At 37.3% G+C, this 21072-nt stretch overlaps 3 protein-coding genes across 5 annotated transcripts; 1 reads left to right on the forward strand and 2 right to left on the reverse strand.

The window, feature by feature from the left end:
- Positions 1-408: 408 nt before the first annotated feature.
- On the reverse strand, positions 409-3776 carry LOC147866403 (dihydrolipoyllysine-residue acetyltransferase component 5 of pyruvate dehydrogenase complex, chloroplastic-like). Its single transcript, XM_087316848.1, has 6 exons — positions 2715-3776; positions 2235-2426; positions 1336-1423; positions 1168-1238; positions 922-1005; positions 409-685 (listed from the first exon to the last, which is right to left on the reverse strand). Exons 1-6 carry the CDS (start codon positions 3759-3761, stop codon positions 581-583), a joined length of 1587 nt encoding a protein of 528 aa, XP_087172974.1. The 5' UTR covers positions 3762-3776; the 3' UTR covers positions 409-580.
- Positions 3777-7188: 3412 nt separating this feature from the next.
- On the forward strand, positions 7189-13360 carry LOC147866404 (14 kDa zinc-binding protein-like). 3 transcript variants are annotated; one of them, XM_087316849.1, is made up of 6 exons: positions 7189-7316; positions 11552-11641; positions 11772-11858; positions 12298-12445; positions 12548-12665; positions 13109-13360. In XM_087316849.1, exons 1-6 carry the CDS (start codon positions 7219-7221, stop codon positions 13174-13176), a joined length of 609 nt encoding a protein of 202 aa, XP_087172975.1. In that variant the 5' UTR covers positions 7189-7218; the 3' UTR covers positions 13177-13360. The 3 variants fall into 3 exon arrangements, 1 of the variants encoding a protein (XP_087172975.1); XR_015529490.1 differs by lacking the exons at positions 7189-7316; positions 11772-11858; positions 12298-12445; positions 12548-12665; positions 13109-13360 and adding exons at positions 7978-10435; positions 10532-11397; XR_015529489.1 differs by lacking the exons at positions 7189-7316; positions 11772-11858; positions 12298-12445; positions 12548-12665; positions 13109-13360 and adding an exon at positions 7978-11397.
- Positions 13361-14194: 834 nt separating this feature from the next.
- On the reverse strand, positions 14195-17817 carry LOC147866405 (sugar transport protein MST4-like). Its single transcript, XM_087316850.1, has 4 exons — positions 17665-17817; positions 17038-17357; positions 15482-16108; positions 14195-14911 (listed from the first exon to the last, which is right to left on the reverse strand). Exons 1-4 carry the CDS (start codon positions 17813-17815, stop codon positions 14456-14458), a joined length of 1554 nt encoding a protein of 517 aa, XP_087172976.1. The 5' UTR covers positions 17816-17817; the 3' UTR covers positions 14195-14455.
- Positions 17818-21072: the final 3255 nt, after the last annotated feature.

Here is a 21072-nt window from a genome sequence, read left to right on the forward strand (position 1 = left end):
GCATTGTAGCCAAATCCACTATCAATTCAGCCCCTTGCTTCACATATAACACATTAGATCGGGCATAAGCAAGATGAAGCACTTTAAAAAAAACAAATGAGATTTGACATTTGTTATTTGTACGCCCATCTTTGAGTTATCACATCGTGGAATAACGATAGCTTTGACATTGCAATGAAGAAAATGAGTTGAAAATCTCATCATGGGAAACATTAAAGTAAATTCCATTTTTAAGACAATGAAGTTTGCCCTATTACGTAAAAACAAATGTGCAAAAACACACGAGACTGAAGGATATTTACGCTTATTAATCTTCATTGTGTGATAATTTTTATTCCGTAAGCAATGTACACATACAAAATTTGATGCATTCAACGAAGAACAAGATCATCATATTTGCAAAAACTCTCATGAATTCTTCTCTCAATTATTCTTTTCAAAATGTTATCCGAATTATCAAACATGTGGTTTCTCGAAATGATGGAGCTAATCATGCCCTTAAACAATATCAAATGATCTAAAACAAATTCGTCGTTCATTATCCATGGCAAATAAATCACTTTATGTGTTGGGCGGCTCATTATAATGTTAGCTCATCAGGATTCTCCACAATAGCAGCAAATGTCTGTAAGAAGGCAGCCAGCTCCGCACCATATATAATCCTGTGGTCAGCTGTCACATTCACCTGCAACAAATTGTTAAAGTCATATATAATCATGAAAATTCAACTTGCATTGATTGAATCGTAAGCATTTCAAATCCTCATAAATATATGAGTAAATAAGTTAGGAATATATAATCATGAAAATTCAACTTGCATTGATCAAATCGTAAGCATTCCAAGTCCTCATAAACATATTGAGTATATACACATACTTGGTCTATGATTTTTAAGTGACATTTTAAAACACGAAATGTTACCTGCATTTGACTTTTCACTCCAAGTAGCCCATCAGATGTTGCAACCACTTTCTTTTGTGATGCTCCCACAGCCATAATTGCACCCTGGATAAGAGTTAACAAAGAAGGTAATGAAATCTAAACGATCAAATTATCAAAACTGAATTGAGTTTTCGCTGGTACTATCTAGAAGCAATCAAAAACATTATATCGTCGATAAAAACTCACTTAACTATTTTCTTCAAGTTTTGAAGAAATATGGCATACCGTTCCAGGAGGCAAAATTGCATCAAATCGATCTACTCCAAACATTCCGAGATTCGATAGTGTAAAAGTTCCTGTAACGAGAAAATAAAAGTATTGTCAAGACACTATATTGAAGCACTCCCAATGAGTTAATTATAGTAATAGAGTAAAGCACTATTAGACCAATACCAGAGTTATATTCTTGCGGTTGTAATTGCTTGGCACGTGCCTTCTCGACTAGTTCTTTCCACTTGCTAGATAAAGCGTATAGATCGACCTACATGGCAAGAAAGACAATCAAACAAATCAAATCTAGAGAGAAAATTAACCTACATGACATGAATATATTCACTTAAATCCAGAGAAAATTGATATGCATCAACTCGCCATATCTAGTGTGTCAATCAAAACTACATGCCAAGATCATACTAAAGCATGGCTACAAAATGACCTACAGTGGAAATCAAACCATAGCTATATATGATGTGCATAAATCAACTCACATGCCAAAAAAGGCCCAAAAAGGTATCAAGTATATAACAAATCAACCTATTACCGAGAAAATATCAGTCAAGCCACAGATAGGCAAAAAGTAGAAAATTTTATTCACCAAGGAAGATATGCATCCAATAGAAAATTGATGCATTTATATGCCAAGAACATATCCATTAACCATGCAGAACTGGTACATTCATGGCAAGCACATGTATGCATCAAATGATAAATCATAAAGAACTGATCCATGCAACCTTAGCAAAGGTAAAAAGGAGTGCCAAGATCAGCCTATATGCCAAGAAAATAATGCATCCAACCATAGAGAATCAAAACATGTTTACAATGGCAAGGAAAAAAGTAGTATTTACACCTATTCGCCAAGAAGATGTGCACCAAACCATCACATCAAATTGTCGTCTGGATTGATACATGCACTTCAATTCGATTGCATCAAACCATCATATAAATTGACGCATGCATCAAACTATCTATCTATCAAGGGAATTCATACATGCATCAAATCGATAAATTTCTTTTAAAGTATTGACAAATGCATACATTGTTGTTAAATTTGTGAAACAAAATGGGAAGACCTTATCAGCATTTTGAAGCACTGGAGTGAGGAGGCCACCATCCATGGCCACAGCAACTGCAATGTTGATATCACTATTGTATGTGAAGCTTTTCCCATCCTTGCAACTCGCATTCACACCTGGATGCCGGGCAAGTGCCAATGCCGTGGCTTTTGCTAGCAATGCTGTCATGGTCACTCCCTTGGATTTCACCTACAGGGAGAATTATATGATTTTTCATCATTAACTTATGATTAATCAAAACTCAAACCTTAGTATTTCCATAACATCTCTTGGCACGGAGAGATGTCATGTAAATTTTTGTCTGAACAAGTATGCACACAGAAGAATTATTTTGAAGTTTTTTCCTCCAAAGTAGCAGGAAATCCTGAACTTTTCTGTTGAGAGTATTTAGGAAAACTCTTGAGATTTTCTTGAAAATTAAAGACACTTAATCTAAAATTTTGATTAAATTTTGTATAGTGTGAGAAAATCCCATACCTTCTTATAGAGAGCATCGAGAGCATCGGTGGAGATGGTGTATCCAACCCGAAACACGGGAACACTGAGACTCTCTACCATGTTCCTCGAAACCGCATTTTGCATAGTAGAGAATGGAACCGTGTTTCCAGAAGCTTCTGATAGCGACCTCCCTGCAGGGGCAGGGGCAGCTGCAGTGGTGGTTTTAGGCTCAACAACAGGTGGTTTTCCTGGCAGTGATTTCACTTCAAGGGGTTTTCCAGAGGATGATGGGGTTCCGGGAAGTGGTTTTCCTGCAGCAATTGCCACATCTGCGGCAGTAATTCGTCCGAATGGACCCGAGCCCACGACAGAATCCACATTGACCTTGAATTGCTTTGCAAGTTTCTTTGCATAAGGTGTGGCTATGGTTCTTCGCGGCCCATCGTTATCAACAACAGGAGGTAAAGAAGAAGATGGGTTCTCAGCTGAACTTGACAATGGCCCATCATTAGGCAGAGATGGATTAGCTTGTACAACCACAGAGTCTTCAATGCTACTAGGGGGGTCTGTAGAAGAAGAAGAAGAAGTGACCGTACTTGTTAATCCTAGTCCTTGAGCTTTCTTCTTTGCTTCTTCAATCTCTTCCTCTGTCTCAGCAAGAAGAGCTATGGCAGCACCAACAGGAGCTATTTCTCCTTCCCCCACGATGATAGAAGCTAAAATGCCATCATAAAATGTCTCCACATCCATATCTGCCTTATCAGATTCTACTACTACCACACTCTCGCCTTTGGATAGCTTGTCCCCTTCTGATCGTGACCAGGCCACGATCTTTCCTTCTGTCATGGTGGAGCTCAGGGCGGGCATGAAGATCTCTCTGATCCGAGATTCGATTCTGGTGGTGATGGCAAGGGGTGGGGGTCGATGATGAAGGCGAGGGGGGAATGAAGGGATTCTCTTGCCCAAGAAAGCAGAAGAAAGAGAGGAAGAAGAAGAAGATGGAGATGGAGATGGAGATGGAGAAGAAGAAGAAGAACAGAAGACATGGTGATGGGTCATGATGGTCATGAAGGAAGAAGAAGCCATGGATAGACAGGAGAGAGAGAGAGATGGATCTCTGAAGAAGAAGATTGAAGAAGAAGAAGAAGAGAAAGGAGGATGCTCTGTTTTTGATAGTGCAAAGAATGAAAGGAGAAGGATTTGGTGAGACAGAGAGAAAGAAAGAGAAAGAGAAAGAGAGAAAATATGTATGTATTGTATTGCTATTGTATACATACATAATATATATATATATATATATATATATATATATGTCTTAGACATGCAAGAGACACACTGAGAAAAAGAGAGAGAGAGAGAGAGAGAGAGATTTCTTCCTCATGCAAATTGATGCCTTTTTTCTTTGGCTTTTAGCTTTCTTTGCTTTTCTGGGCTTTTTGCTTTCACTCATTTGAATCTCTCATGAGAGAGTGTCCAAGCAATCCAATCCTTACACTTTAGACCCCCCCCCTCCAGAACCCATTGCACTCTCACTCTGCGGGTTTTGTTCGGGTTTTTCTTACAACTCATACAGACCAAGAGCACCTTCGATGGCAAGTCCATCTCTCTTGCTGATTGCTCTCTTTCCCAGAACTGAGTACCTTCGATGGAAATCCATCTCTCTTGTTGATTGCCCTCTTCCCAGACTAAGCACCTTCGATGGAAATCCATCTCTCCTTGTTGATTACTCTTTCCCAAGACTGAACACCTTGAATGGAAATCCACTTCTCTTGTTGATTGCTCTCTTCGCCAACATATTGCCACCGGGCAAAGGTAGACATTCATTCATGGATAAGCCACGAAAGCATGCCATCTATATATGAAGTCTAGTTGTTCATGTCTCATGCCTTCCTCGAGCGAGTTTCTATCCGAAACCATTCTACGATCCGATGTCATGGACTTGTGGATCTTATGGCATTCATGTTGTTGCGTTCGTAATCTCACTTGTTCTCCTTGATAAAAGCCTCTTTTTTTGTTTTGGATGTGTTCAATTTGAAAGACAAGATGGCAATGTCTTCCATCCAATCAATATGGTTTAGATTTTCCTTTATCCAACGAAATAGTGGCCAAAGCTTGTGATTCTCTTCAATTAAACATTCTCTTTGGATCGTCACTTGAACAAACAACACAATTTTCTTGCTCATTAAAGTCACGCTAGCATTTGATCGCCTATTAGGCTTGTGTTGATGTGTCGAGATGTAATCAAATTGTGCTAACAACCTTCTATATATTTGGTAAGACAACTAGTTGTAATGAGTAGCGAAGACTACAATTCAAAGTGATTTTGTAATGGATATGTAAAGTTAACAATGAAAGTAGATGTATGAAAGTGGACATGTAATGTGATTATTTAACGCTTTCGTTTCATTGAGCCCATCCTTGCTTTTTCCCTTTTACATTACACTGTAAACATAATGAAGAGTTCACAAAATCATTTATACAACGCGACAAGGCGAGGAGCTTAAGAAATTTACATATTGCTTTGCACGTACATTCATACTAATATCAACTTCGAGAAATCCCCTTTCCTCCTAACCTTTAACATCCTTTGCACATTTATGATGATAGCTCTAACATTCACATGGAGACGACCTATTTCATGAATAACTTAATGCCACTCTAAAACTCTACAAGAAAAGCACAAAAGCAATTAGAGCGCACATCATCGATCACCTACCGAGAAAATTAAGTAGCAAACATTTATTGCTGCAATATACTTTCTAATGAATTGGAATGTCAATCATGTTCTAAAATCTAGTCGCAAGTCCAAGTGCTTAGAATATAGAATTTGGCAATCTCAAATTCAACATATCAACACATTTATGCATTCACACTTTATATCTATTTTAGTGTTTGAAATTTCAAGGGTTGTTGTGAGGTTTGGATACATAGTGTATATACATGTCATTCAAAAATCAACATTTGCAACTCCTGATTTTGCTATAGTTTATGCATGGGTGACTATGATGAATAAGAAAATATATTTCAAATAGAAGCAAATAGAGTATGTGGAGATGCAATGCATAGCTTTGAAAGTTCCATGAGATGTGATTGATTACATATTGCAGTTTTTAAGTATTTATATAGTAGAGACATACACAACCTTGATAGCTATTTTAGAACTTAGCAAATGACGAAGGCCACTAGAACACCCCACATGTACATTCATTTGGATAATATATCAACAAATCTAAGAGGACAACTAGGAAAAGTTTAGGCAAGCTTAATCATGTCATGAAGTGCATTGAGGACTTGTAATTCCTCCTAATAAAGTAGGGGACAAGTATTCAAAATTTTTGTACTAATCCATGAGTTAGCTTGAAAGAGCCTCAAGTGACTAATACTTAGAATTAGTGGTATGTTACTTGGCGCAATATGTATGCGAACAAAACATTTCACTCCCCTAGAGGCTAGAGCTTCAACTCCACTTTGTCATGCCCAATAAATTGTTGTGAGTTTAGTTGATGTTACACATAAGCAAAGTAGTAAAAAGGCTAAAGCAAGTCATGTGTGCATGAGAATGTTGCTCCCTTTATACACACCAACGAGTGCATCAACAAAGTGTGAGGCCAGACTTAACTTAGTATAGAGCACACTTAAAAAAGGGGAATAGGGAGACAATTGGCAGTAGTCTAGTACACTGAGAAATATAATTATTAGGAGTTGAAACCACAACATGCGCATTGAGATGTAGTAACTCCAAACGTTGAATCTTTAAAATCTTAAACTTCGATGTACTATCAAGGAAGTAATAGGAGAAAAGAAAGATATTTGAAACTAGGTAATGGAAACAGGAAAATACAGGTCAAGGAAATCGAGATGGAAATGAACGAGAGGGGTGGGTGACAAACAACAAGAAAACAATTCGAAACAACAAATAAATAATTTGTGTGTTTCTACTCATGCGTGGCGGGGTAAAAATGGAGGGGAACGATCCTCTAGTTCTCGATAAAATAAAGCTAAAACTCACGTGAGCGATCCCAGTGTTAGCAGGGCGGGCAAGGAGGCAGTCCAACTAGCCGCGACACTCCTCTTCTTTTTTTTGCTTCGTACGAGCAAAACGTGGATCATGGGCGAGCCCAACACTTTCATCGGTTGGAGCTCGTGTATGCATAATAATATGCATCATGTGTGAATGAAGCTCGGTTCGTGCCACCGAAACCGAGCACCCCCCGGGGAATCAATGCCACTGCTCATACCCTAAACCCTAAACCCTAAACCTAAATTGTAGCCACTTTCTATAGTGTAGTTAGTGCCCACACACACACTTTTTTTGTGTGCCCACAATTTCTCTGCTCAATCCATCACTTAATAATTCATAGGAGAAAGAAACAGACAGAGAGACAGACACAGAGAGAAGAGAGAGGAGAGAGAGACAGAGACAGAGACAGAGAGAGGCAGAGAAAACAGAGAGAGAGAGAGAGAGAGAGAGAGAGAGAGAGAGAGAGAGAGAGAGAGAGAGAGAGAGAGAGAGGCCTTGTCGAAGATACATAATCAGGAGGACATGGGGTTCTCCTCACTATGCATCCAGTCTCGAATCCTCTTCTTATCTTCTTCTTCTTCTTCTTCTTCCTACTCTCTTCTTCGTTCCCCTGTTCCCAGGTATGTTTCTATCTCAGCAGACTCTCTCCTTACTCCGTGTTTCCATGGCCCTGTCTTTCTTCCCCATTAGTTTTTTTTTTCTCTTTCTTCTTTTCAGATATATTAGCTACCTCTGTTTTCTGTTTTCTCTTCTCTCTTCTCTTCATGTTTGTTCTCTCTTTTGTTGACATTTACTTAGTAGTGTGTATAAAAGAATATGCTACAGAAACAACAGCAAGGTTTCTGCATTACATACAACGGAAATGTTGAAATGTCACAACAAACAAATTAGCATCTGCAAAATGAGACAAACTTGGGACTTGATTTTGTATACTGTGGATAGGATGAAATCTGATACGAGAGGAAAGTCTCCGAATGTCAGCTCAAATCCAACCATATGTGAATACTAGAAGGTTTTTTTTCCCCATGAACAATAGTTTTGTCATCTGAACAATGCCTTCTTGATGATATGAAGGTCTAATCAATATCTAGATCGTGTTTTGAACAACTTCTCCTTGATGACATCAAGATGTTGATGCTTTTCTTGATTGTCTCATGGATTATTTGAACAACTTTCTCTCAATGATCGCAACAGGTAGTAAAATTTCTTGATTGAACAAGTTCATCTGGATAGTATCAAGGGGTACTAAAAAAGCTCTTTGTTGATAGAGAAAACAATGTTTTTTAGAGGAATCCTTGAAATTTAATCAAGGGCTGTAAATCCATGAAATTTAAGTTTAATGATAATGGAACTAATCAATCCACCAATGTGGTCAGAATTATTGAATGAGATACCCCAAACATGTTAAACAATGGAGTTCCTCTGGTATGAGTAAACCATTAACCATATCTTAGTGCCGGAGATAATTAGGGCACATATACTCTCATTATCTTCGTAATCAATCATATAATTTGGAATCAACGCTATGGTCTGGAAATACACTGAGGTTAAATTCTTAAGGCCTTCAACATGGTGTTTACAATTCATACCCATGTCAAGCATTCACACCTACGACAAGCTCTTCAAGTGTGTCATCAATTGTTGAAGCACAAAACAAAACTAGACTCATATGACTTTGTTTCTATTCTAAAAGCTTTCACTTTTGCTGAATCGCTCTTCCATGGAAGACTCATTCATGGGCATTTAATTATGTCACATGGCTTGGATCAAAACTTGTACGTGGGAAATGCTCTCATTCACATGTACATGAAATGTGGTGCGGTCATGGATGCATTTTATATGTTTCATGATATGTCATCAAGAGATATAGTCACATGGAACTCTATGCTTTTTGGATATGTTAATCTGAACAAGTCTGAAATGGCCCTTTGTCTATGGAAAAAGATGCATCAGGATAGGGGCTTGAATCCAGACAAATATACTTTTGTTTGCATGCTAAAAGCTTGCTCTACCCTCGGATATATTATGCCAGGTAAGCTTGTTCATTGCCTTATTGTTGAATATGAACTTGAATGTGATGTATATGTTAGAAGCTCTCTTGTTGATATGTACGCATCTTGTGGAAACATCCATGATGCTCAAAACACATTCATTTTTTCTTCGGAAAAAATATTAGTCATGTGGAATGCACTCATTTCAGGATATTCTTGGAATGCAAATGGTGATAAGGTCATTGAGTACTTCTTGAAAATGCAATGTGAAGGTCACATTCCAACTCAAGTCACATTTGTTTACACACTGCGGGCATGTTCACACATTCTGGACATTCAGCTCGGGATGCAAGTTCACACTTATATAATTGAGTTGAACCATGATTTGAATGTGTTTATAGAGAGCGCCCTTATTGACATGTATGCTCAATCTTGGTGTTTGGATGAATCATTGCATGTTTTTAGTTCATCAGTAAAACAAGATAATGTAACATGGGGTGCGTTGATTTCCGGCTTTGTTCGATGTGGCCAACATGATGAAGCTATATGTCGTTATAGGAATATGAAAGACATGGGCTTCAAGATCACCGAAACAATCTATGTTTGTGTTGTGAAAGCATGTTCCAATCTAAGGGCTATAGAGCATGGTAAAATGATCCATATAGAAATCATTGCAGGGGAACTTCAATCCGTAGTATATGTTGCTAATACCCTCATCGACTTGTATGCGAGTTGTGGTTATCTTAAAGAAGCCCAAATGATTTTTGATGATATTTCCGAGCGAGACATAGTGAGTTGGAACTCGTTGCTTGCAGGATATGCATGCCATTGTCATGATGATGAAATTTTTGAGCTTTTTTACCGTATGCAGAAAGAGGGGATAGACCCTGATGCTGTCACGATTATATGCATGATTAAGGCATGTACAAAAATGATGGCTTTGGATAAGGGCAAGTATATCCATAGATATTTGAAGATAAAAGAGGGATTATATGACTCAAACGCGGTGAGAAATGCACTTATCGGCATGTATAACAAATGTGGATCTCTTAGCCATGCAGAAAAGATCTTCAATATCATGCCAGCAAAGGATGCTGTAACTTGGAGCACAATGATGGCTGGTTTTCTTGAACACGGGCAAGCCAAAGAAGCCATCTCTCTCTTCTTAAAAATGCTTCAAGAAGGCACACATCCTAACCAAGGGGTACTTGTAACTGTACTTAAAGCATGTTCTGATGAGACTTATCTTCACTTTGGCAAACTAGTTCATGCTCTCATTCTCGATAGTATATTTGACAATGACACTGTTGTTAGCAATACACTTATTCACATGTATGCCTTTTGTGGCAAGCTTGAGGATGCTTGTATGGTCTTTCAAACAATGCCAGATCAAAATCAAGTAACGTGGACATCGATAATTTCAGGTTTTTGCCATAGTAATGACGTAAAGTCTGTAGCACAATATTTTTTGGGCATGAAAAGAGGAGGCTTTAAGCCCAATGATGTGACTTTTGTTTGTCTTCTATCAGCATATAGCCATGACGGATTCTTAGAGGAAGCATGTGATCTCTTTAGCTCGATGATGGAAGATCCAAATGTTTATCTGACAGTCGAACATTATAATTGTGTTGTTGACATTTTAGGAAGAGAAAATATGCTTGATCAAGCAAAGGAACTACTCATCAGCATGCCTTTCCATCTCAACCTTGTAGGATGGAAGTCTTTGCTCAGACATTGCAAAACATTTGGTAATGTGGAGCTTGGAAGAGAATGTTTCGATAGCATAATTGCTTTAGATGTCGGGAACTCATTTGCCTATGCTCTTATGGTCGACATCTACATAGATGCAGGAATGTGGGAAGATGTTAACCAATTGCAAATGAAACAAAGTGAGAGAGAGCTCCAGAAATTTACCCCTAATGATTAGGTAAGAGAGAAATTAAGAAAGTATTGAAGTCATTACTCATAACACGGGAGATGAGGAGATCGGTATATTTTAAGGTACACAGGAGACTGGTATGGTCTATGGGATGGGGCTGAGCCCCTGGTGATGATGGAGAGGGAAGTGCACCCATTATGATGAAGTAATGAAGTTAGTAGTACATGAAGATTCAAACAAGCAGGAAAGGAAAATAGAAACTCTTATTTCTCTCTAAGAAAAATAACTAAGTTGCGGATATTGTCTTTGGTACCTTGTAGACGTTTTGAAAGGAAATGATGTACCCATTGTTAAGGAATTCCCATAAGACGCTTAGGTGGCAACAGCCGATTTGGGTGCTTAAAAGACCGGAGGAGCGTCCAAGCTTAAAATGAGAACATACCCTACTAAATTGGCTTTCGTTCCCGATGAACTTCTGAAAGGAAAATGACATATGGGTTCACAAGTATTGGAAGAATATGTAGATCATGATACGGAGGTGGTAGCAAAGCGTTGGATGGGTCCCTTATGAATCCCTTGTAACAGTGGAAATTTACTGAAACTTTCCTTTTATGCAACAAATTGGGCATTTCCTAACTAATGATGCATATTTATTCTCTTTCCAACTCTGGCAAATGCAAGGGTTCCTAGAAACACGATGCATTCTCTTTTGTACTTCAGGAGAATGTTTTGAGTCCTAGAAATGCTACATTGGTATCCTAGAAATGCTTGAATTCCTTCCAAACATGATGAATGCTCACAAAGTGACATCTCATCCTTCCAATCACAATGGTAATCATCTCGTCAAAAATACGTCATCTAATATTTGTTATGCTTCACAGCATTCACTTGTCAGGCTAATGTTTACATATTTGATTTCATGTATCTAAGAAAAAGGTTTCATTCTCTTTTGAATGACTCTCAATTGAATTTGATGATCATTCAGATCCACATTTGTGCCTATATGCAAGTGGATCTCCAAAGCTGGAACAATATCTTCTAACAAACTATTTACTCCTTACTCTCCAATGAAGAGGTAAGACTGAGTATTTGTCATGGACACTTTGTGTAATTATTTTTTCCTTGTTCTGTATGAATCTTTCCATTGCTTTTTGACATATATGTTGAATCTGAGTTGCTTTTTTTTTATCTATTCTTTTCAACAGAGCCTTTTCATGTGTAAGGGCAGAGAGAAACGAAGAAGATGCTGCTGTCGCTGCTGCATCTTTAGCTGATTCAGGTGCCCCAACAATGTGAGTCTTCCTAATACAAAGCTTTACATATAGATTATGTCTTTGATTCATTGTTAGCATTGCCAAAGGAAGTCTATGATATTGTTGTCAACCCTAGGGATTCTGAGAATAGTGAATTTGCAAAGCAATATTTTTGAGAAAAAACTAGTGGTGTATGCACACTAGGATATCAAAAAAATTTGAAAGATGAATTTTCGTTTATGCCATAGTGTGTCTTAATTCGTAATGGATATGCTAGTATTGAATAAACAACATCAAGGTTATAAATCACATACTTTATCACTTAGCCTAAGGTTATTTTTTCTATAAATTTTGCAATTAACATGCATCCCCAACCCATTATGGTTGGAACCCAAGGTATGACTTTCCACTAAACCTGACATAATTTTTATACAAATAATACGTTTAGTTTTCCAAATATAAAGGCAATGCTTTGCAGATTCGATAAGATCATCAAGAAAGAGATCCCATCAACTGTTGTTTATGAAGATGATAAGGTTCTTGCATTCCGTGATATCAACCCACAAGCACCTATTCATATTATACTGATTCCAAAGATTCGAGATGGGTTGACACAGCTTTCGAAGGTTTTCATCTCTTCTTTGGGCAACTCTTCTTAAGATTTTCATCTCCTTTTGTGCAAAATATCTACTGAATGTGATTGATTAATTGATTCTTTTATGCATCAGGCTGAACCCAAACACAAAGATATTTTGGGCCATTTGATGTATGCCACTGCTCTTATTGCTAAGCAAGAAGGTCTAGATGATGGTTATAGGCTGGTAATCAATGATGGGCCCAAGGGATGTAAGTAGCCAATCCTTAAAATTAATGTTTTTCAACCTACTTGCATTAGAAATTCGTTAATCTTTGATACGAGTATAATTGAACTATGTTTTCGTTTTATTTGGAAATTAATAGATTTTTACCTTAGTTTATAATTGAAATGAAAATATATAGAAATTTATTCTTATATTCAGATGTGTATATTCTGAGCAATTGGTATTGGAAGTTAGCTTGAAAATCCATAGAAACTCATTTCTACAGTGTTTTTGTATTTGGATTGATTCCCACTTGGAACCAAATAGATTCCTGATGTTAGACTTAGGTATATGAGAAGTGTATAGGAACTCGTTCCTATTCTGTGTTTTTTTTTGTATTAATTCCTATTTAAGAATTAGTAGATTTTAGTATCACCACAGTATTCCACATGGTCTGTTATTTGTATTGATTTACCCTGAATAATGCAGGTCAATCGGTATATCATCTCCATTTGCATATACTTGGTGGAAGACAGTTGAAATGGCCACCTGGTTAAGTGAGTCACAGAACAGTGCCTAATAGATTGAGCTATTAGTAGTTGGCATTAAGATCCTCACTTTAGGTTGTATTCAGCCATCTTCTTTGTAATAAGGATTGTTGAGGTTGTGTCAATCCTTTTCTTTATAGAATTGTAGATAATTTTATCCATTATCTTTATAAAGATTGCTGAGTTTGTCCAAGTGGGTCTTGTGCAAGAAGACTTCGATCTTGTCGTACTTATTTTGGGTATTCTAAGATCCTTTCTTCCTACAAATTTCTTTAGTGCAGTGAATTCAGACATCCTTTATAATATCTTTATTATTCTCTCCAATAGGTCCAAAGGAGTAAAAAGAATAACAAATCACCACACAAGTTTATACACATATACACAAAGTTATAAAAAGGTTTTGGGCCTTGTCCTCTATCAAGATTCATAATCCTTAACATTGATTGTTGTAAAGCATGCTGACACAATCTCTTGACATTTGTGAGGTAAAATCTGTGTTTGAATTGTCCAATCGTCTATCAAGAATGTTGTAATACCTCTCTGAATAGACTCAAGCAAGTCCTTGCATCACAGGATGGGATACATGAATCTTACAATGTTGTCTTACTTCCACAACCCTATATTGTGACATTAAGATTGTGATAAACAGTGAAGTGTGTTTTACTAGACATTAAAGATTGTAAAGATTAAGATTTAAGCCTTCGGATAGAGTATGTGTAATTCTATTATCAGTGGAATACTTATAATTCTCTTAAGGACCAACAATTTTGATGATATTCAAAAGTTTCTTGAAGCGAAAATGCCCTCCACGCAATTGTATATTCAGTGTTTTCTTATAAATTCTCTTGAGGAACCTAAAATTACAATGATATTCAAAATTTTCTTGAAGTGAAAACACCATCAATGAGCTGAAAAGGTTATGAATGCAAGCACACAATTGAAACAAAACAATGCACAGCAAAAATATGGTTATCATTGATGATTGGATTACAGCAATATATAAATAGACAAAAATTACTAGAGCCTTCAATGGGATTGCTTGTAATTAGAAGCATCAAATTATTAGCATAAATTAAAATACAAATTTATTGTTCTTTTTATCCGACAAAGGACACAAGAATATCTAGGCCCAAATTGATTCCAATCCTGATGACAAAATGCTAGATTCTCCAGGTGTAAATAACAGAGCCTCATTCTAAGTTTTTCTCTAGGTACAAAACGAGAATTGTATCTTATACACATCCTTAAATCTGTCAAAAGCTGAACTTCGGCCTCCCCCGCTCTTCATTTAAGGTTGTAATAATTGATTAGAAAGTCCACTCTCACCTCCATCTTTAATACTTACAACCTTCTTCCAGAACCAATGTTCCCTCCACAGAACAGTACTGGCTTCAATTGGGATACCTTTAGTCTCCGGGATAAAGAAGTATACGAAGGCTGACATTACAATAACAAAGAAAGCAAATAGAAGGAAGATTGTGGATTTCATTGCACAGAGTGTCGAAAGAAAAGCTTGTGCCATAAAGAAGGTGAATAACAAGTTCACTGATACCACTATACTTAGACCTGCCGACCTAAGCTCTAATGGAAATGTTTCACTGGGTATTAGCCACCCCATACAACCCCATGAATACGCAAACGCTATAACAAACACACATATCATTATCACAGTGATGATGCCTGATTCCTCCGGGAGACCCCCCGTGTCCTGAAGTCCAATCCCAAGCAAAATTCCAATCACTGCCTGTGAAATTGAAAAAACCAAAGTTGCTTTCAGGCTCAATAAAAATTATGGGCTGTCATGATATGCATTTTCATCTCAAATGGGTTATAATTCTGGCATTTACTTATGATAAACCATTAATTTTCAAATCAATAATGACATATGTCATGGTAAAACACTTAGGTCTTTTGACCACTAATGGGAGACTTTAACATGTACTTGATGAAAAGCAAGTAGGTTTTAAAATTAATAATGGGCTATTATGCCATGTGCTTATTTATTGGTTGGTATATGTACTTAACTACGAACGATATAGCTTTCAATCTCAATAATGTGTTATTATAGTACATACTTGATGGTAAACAGTTAGTTTCCAATCAATAATGGGATATCATGATATATGATGCTAAAAAAGTAGTGTTCAATCAACAAACGACTATTATGATATATGTACTAGAACATCATAAACACGTAGCTTTCAATCAAGATTGGGTGATTAACGATAATGATGTGCTCAATGGTAGTTTATCTAATGCAAATTAGAGTTGAACATATACATTCATTGGTAAACGCAAACACACACACATATACCTGAGCCACAAACATTTGAGCTCCACCAAAAAGTAGTAGAATTTTGCGCCCAAATCGATCGACCACCACAATTGAAAGCACCGTTGCAAGAACATTCACCATGCCAGTAATCACCGCCGAATACAGGGATGCATTGCTCCCAAACCCTAAGGTTTGCAATAGCACTGGTGAATAGAACATTATCGAATTGATTCCTGTAAGCTGTTGGAAGATCTGAAGCATAATTGCAATCACCAATGCAGGCAAGTTCTGCCTTCTCACTATCTCTCTGAAGGGGTGTTTCACCCGTGAGGCCAATTTGCTGGCTTTCACTAGCTCCTCAAATTCGTTATCAACATTAGGTTTGCCTCTAACCTTCTGAAGAATGGTTTTTCCTTCGTCGAGCAAACCACGCTCGATGAGGCTACTCGGGGTTTCTACAAGGAGAAAACAACCAATACCACAGAGAACGGCGGGTATGGCACCGATGCCGAAAGAAAGACGCCATCCCCATGACCCCAGATTTGCAGTTCCCGTGTTTACAAGGTTTGCAATGAGGATTCCAATAGTGATATTCAGTTGAAAGGCGATGTTCAAGGCGCCTCGCAACTTCATTGGCGCCATCTCTGAAAGATAAATTGGCGCAGCCTACATTATATGAATTCCAATTTCATCATCCGAAGTACCATATATAATTCTCAATTGCATTCTTTAGGGTTTATAGCATGCTAGCTGCTAATAATAACCGTGAAATCTTAGGTTCATGTTCATACCATAGTTCTAAGATCATGATGACCAAATTATCCATAAACGGATGGGTAAATCTCTAGCTTTACTAATTCCCTAGGGTGATGCTTACTCTCATAACACATGAACATAAATGATCTAGCCAGGTCTAGAGTAATACATAACCATGAAACTCTAGCTCTATGTCCAGGATCGTACCATCCTAATTGTGCAAGGTCTACCATGCACAAATGGGTCAATTCTCTCACCCATAATATTTCAGTCACATGGTCATCCAAGAACTGATGGATCAGTCTCTGGCTTACGGACTCCCTAAGATAAGTTGTATATGCTCATAATGTATGAATATATATGATCTAGCCTTTTCTATTAAACACAAAACCCTGTGTCTAATGTCCAGATTCTGTGGACTTACGAGCCATCCATGAGTAATGAGACAATTTCTGGCATTAACTCCATAAGTGAGAACATATGTTCATATATTAGGGTATCTATCCTTTAATATAAGTTATAACTATGAAACCCTATGCCTGTATACAGACCATACCTATCCAGATTGTTCAAACTTGAAACATATAACCCATTAGCCAAAAGCTTTCAAAATCCTTGAAAACATAGCCATTTGGCAACCCGTACTTGTTTCTCCTGGAAACCAAAAGTTCTCAAAATAATATTTCACAATAAAATTGCCCCTACTTGTTTGTCTTGTTTAGGCACATGGCCATTCACATACCAACAGGTCAATCTCTAGCCTTATTGATTCCTGATAGTTATTCATATACTTAAGAATAATACAATATTAACTTAAATACACTAACAAGAATATATACCTGGTTGCCAAACCCAACACCGCATCCTAGTATAATGCGTCCAAGCATAAGCATGATGAGATTCTGTGATAAGGTGGTAAGAACAACACCCACTATATAGAAGCAAGCCGAGATTATCATAGTTGGTCGTCTTCCAAGTTTTCGAGTTGTTTGCGAGGCCGCAAATGTGGAGATTAATCCAGCTATGTATAGTGATGATGTGAAAGCTTGTAGAAGTTGATCGCTAAATTTGCAATAATTGCTCTCGGAAGCTCCTTGTTTCTTTTCGTAGACAGTGGGGAAGAAATATAAGAGGAATGCATCCATGGATGCCACCCCACCTGCCTCCAAAAAAAGCTCTTTATTCTTACAGGGTAGAAAAAGATTGTTTGAGACTCTTTAATGTTCAGAAAAAGAAATGACTGATACATGACTAGTAAAAACTAGTGAGAAGAAACAGAACTATAAAAGGATAAATACATGACTAAGAAAAACAATGGAAATTTAGGAAAAGTGAACAACGAAAAAAGAAACCAGGAAGAGAATGGAAATTTAATGTTGGGAAAAACAATCTCTTTAATGTTGAGAAAAACAGCATTGACAAACAAGTAAGAAATGCTGGGAAGAGTGTGTATGTAATTATCTAACCAGAGATGCCGATGCAATAGCCAAACATGAGTCCAGCACTGGAGGCCATGATGCTTGAGAGAACAACATAGAACGTGATCTGCATTTCTTCATCTATCCTTTCTATTCCTCTTTCTTCTTCTTCTTCTTTTTCATCTCCTCCTCCTTGCATACCTATATCATGATATGATGAAAGATGAACAGAGTAAATCAAAATATGAGCGAATATAGGGAAACAGAATATACATATGTATATGTATAATTTGTATATGTAAATGTATGTGTATGTGTATATGTATATGCATAATTTGCATATGTATGTGTAAAATTTGTATATGTAAATGTATGTGTATATGTATATGTATATGCATAATTTGCATATGTATGTGTAAAATTTGTATATGTTGTAGAGGTGACTCAGTAGGGCTCCTTCTTCCTTACCTTCTGCTGCTGCTGGTGTTGTGTATATGTATATGTATCTGTAAAGAGTGGGAATGGATTGTATTTTTTGATGAGATGTAATAGTTTGCAGATATTATTGAGATATATATGTGTGTGTGTGTGTGTGTGTGTGTGGTATAATAGTTTGAAGAATGGATCTACTACTAATTTTTTGTAAAATTTTCACTAGAACTCTCTAATCTCTCTCTCTCTCTCTCTCTCTCTCTCTCTCTCTAATCTCTCTCTCTCTTTCTCTGTGATAAAAATAGCACGATTCCTCGTTATCATCCATGATAATCGTCATGGTGTGCCCTGCTACCAAATTTTAACCTAATTTGACGATCCTCATGTGGCAAAATGCCTCTTTTTTTAACTTCAGAACGAACAGGAGAAATGCCCATCACAAATCTCTCTCTTTCTCTGTTCACACAGGAAAAGTTCCCTTACGGATTGACAACTAGGATGCTGCAGGAAAAAAAGTTCCTGTCTATATATATGTACATCTATCTAGATAGATAGATTTAGACATCTAGGATGCTCAGTGCAAAGTGTGTGATGTTAAGGGTAGTTGAATACCAATGGCTCAGCCCAAGCCTGAACCGAGCCGTTAAACCGTTTTTTTATTAAACAGTTTCGCGGTTCGGTTCGGATAGATGACCCCGCCAACTGAGCTTCTTCTCCTCACACACCCTTCAATCTTCAGTTGATTCGATACACATCATGATCCAACCTCTTTGGATATCTACCCCAGACATATCAAATACCCCGTGAGTTAGGGTATTTTTAATGTTTATATCCCTTTTACTTTATCGTCATCGCTCGAAAAAGGGAAAGTGGCCTACTCTTCTGAACTTGAGGTTCTTTAGTTAATTTGCATTATGCGTGTTAAAAGCAACCGTTTATTGGTAAATTAACTTTATGTGATCACACTTTCTGCGTAATTTGATCATAGTAAGGCTCTATCAAGAGTTGAGAAATAGACAGAAAGAAAGCAAGAACCTACCAAGATGCGCATTCTCGAGATCTTCATTTGTATTGACTGTAAAGTTTATATGTTTTTTTCTACGTAAAGCTTTAGACCCATTAAATAATTTCAAGACGTTGGATGTCCCACATGGATGTGTATAAATTCATTAAAGGATTAACTTGTCATTGTTCTTAAACATGATGGTACAATAGAAAGACATGTGACATATAGCATCGAGGTTTTATGTTTGAATCTTTTAGTCTAGGTTCTAGGCTTGATGTTGGATTCATTTTAAAGAAACTCTTAATTATGAAAAAAACTCTCCATGGATTTACCACATTGATATTGACAATTTCTACATTATCACCTTTTGCTAATACTAATGGTAAGTGATAACAACCTTGTAGACAACATCTCATTGTGCGACTCCCTTAAGATTATTTCACCATTATAATAACATTTATAATGTATAATCACAATACTTATATGATTAGTTATTACAAGATATTTAAAGTATTCTAGAACGTTCTAGAATATTCCATGATGATCTTAAATATTCTAGAACATTCTAGAATACTCCATAAGGACCTATAAATAGGTGTCTATACATTCATCACAACTCATTCGGTTCAAACTGTCATGACCTAAGAGCAAGAGAGAGATGGAAGAGCGGCGGAAGTTCAAATCCCATCGAGAGAACCAAATATTAGTCTTCTGGCCAAGTTTGATGGTACAAGGTATCAATTTCGTGGATTTTTAAATTAGGTACAAATTGTGATTAAATTACATCCTAGTCGTTACCCAATTGATGTTGCTCGTGTGGGACTGGTTGGTACCTTGTTAACTGGTACCACATTAGCATGGTTTGCACCACTCTTGGAGAAGCACTCACCATTATTAGAATATTTTGATGGATTTATAAAGGAATTTGAAGCTAGCTTTGGAGACACAGATAATATGAGGACAACAATAAACAAAATTCGAAGATCACGACAAGGAGATCGTCTTGCTTCCCCTTACGCTGCAGATTTTTGCTTCCTGGCATGTGATATTCCATGGGATGAGGCGGCATTAATGGGCCAAGTTTGTCAAGGTTTACGAAATGACGTGAAGGATTTACTTCTTACCTTCCTTGATGATCCGAAATCTCTTACTGAAGCAATAACTCGGGCCGTGTGCTGTGACAATCCCTTATTTGAGTGACGTTCTAAACGCCAACAAATGTTACACTTCAGATAAGAAAATTCATATGCTTCGGTGGTCGCAACTCCACCACAAGTGTCAAAGCCCAGTTTGATGGATGGCCCCATGCCGATGGAAATCAAGACAACACGACGTCGAGGACCATTATCGGATGCTGAAAAGCAAAGACGTCGAGTGAATCGTCTATGCCTATATTTTGGTGGTCCAAGACATATAGGTGTGAATTGTCCACATAAACCAAGATGACAAGTTAACCAAGTACGTGCCCATGACAACCCCATTTCAATTTTTGCATCGCCTTCTCGTAACCTAAGATGATCATTGTGTGTTTGTAAAAAGGTATGATGAAGGTGACTTCTTGATTCTCTTACTTTACGTAGATGACATGTTAATAGTCAGACATGACACAAAGAAGATCGTGAGCTTGAAGAAAGCATTAGGCAAATCGTTTTCCATGAAAGATATTGGACCAGCTAAACAGATCTTGGGGATGCACATAGTTTGAGACAGAATGAAGAATGTGCTATGGCTGTCAAAGAGAAGTATGTAACCAAGATCTTGGAAAGATTCAACATGTTGGAAGCAAAACCAATTGGGTCTACATTGCCGACAAATTGGAAGTTGAATGCTAAGCAATGTCCAAAGAGTGAGAAGGAAATGGCCGAGATGAGGAAAATACCATATGCCTCGGTTGTCAACAGTTTAATGTATGATATGGTCTTTATGAGACCAGACATAGCATTTGTAGTCGGAATAGTGAGCTGATATATGAGTTAATCCAGGGAGAGAACATTGGGCAGCAATGAAATAGATATTCA

The sequence above is a fragment of the Azolla caroliniana genome, unplaced genomic scaffold, assembly GCF_043228905.1.
Source record: "Azolla caroliniana isolate FFs.n. ecotype wild unplaced genomic scaffold, voAzoCaro1.0.p SCAF_3, whole genome shotgun sequence".
NCBI classification, from domain to species: Eukaryota; Viridiplantae; Streptophyta; class Polypodiopsida; order Salviniales; family Salviniaceae; genus Azolla; species Azolla caroliniana.

What these genes read in the sequence shown, in the direction of transcription:
- LOC147866405 (XM_087316850.1), bottom strand. Translation starts at nt 17,815, where the DNA reads ATGCAAGGAGGAGGAGATGAAAAAGAAGAAGAAGAAGAAAGAGGAATA. An exon ending in GTGTTGGGTTTGGCAACCAG is followed by an intron (nt 16,109 to 17,037) that starts GTATATATTCTT and finishes CATATAATGTAG; the next exon opens with GCTGCGCCAATTTATCTTTC. An exon ending in CTCAAATGTTTGTGGCTCAG is followed by an intron (nt 14,912 to 15,481) that starts GTATATGTGTGT and finishes TCAATTTCACAG; the next exon opens with GCAGTGATTGGAATTTTGCT.
- LOC147866404 (XM_087316849.1), top strand. Translation starts at nt 7,219, where the DNA reads ATGGGGTTCTCCTCACTATGCATCCAGTCTCGAATCCTCTTCTTATCT. An exon ending in CTTCGTTCCCCTGTTCCCAG is followed by an intron (nt 7,317 to 11,551) that starts GTATGTTTCTAT and finishes ATGATCATTCAG; the next exon opens with ATCCACATTTGTGCCTATAT. An exon ending in CAATGATGGGCCCAAGGGAT is followed by an intron (nt 12,666 to 13,108) that starts GTAAGTAGCCAA and finishes TGAATAATGCAG; the next exon opens with GTCAATCGGTATATCATCTC.
- LOC147866403 (XM_087316848.1), bottom strand. Translation starts at nt 3,761, where the DNA reads ATGGCTTCTTCTTCCTTCATGACCATCATGACCCATCACCATGTCTTC. An exon ending in TCGATGCTCTCTATAAGAAG is followed by an intron (nt 2,427 to 2,714) that starts GTATGGGATTTT and finishes TTCTCCCTGTAG; the next exon opens with GTGAAATCCAAGGGAGTGAC. An exon ending in TGCTTCAAAATGCTGATAAG is followed by an intron (nt 1,424 to 2,234) that starts GTCTTCCCATTT and finishes CTTGCCATGTAG; the next exon opens with GTCGATCTATACGCTTTATC.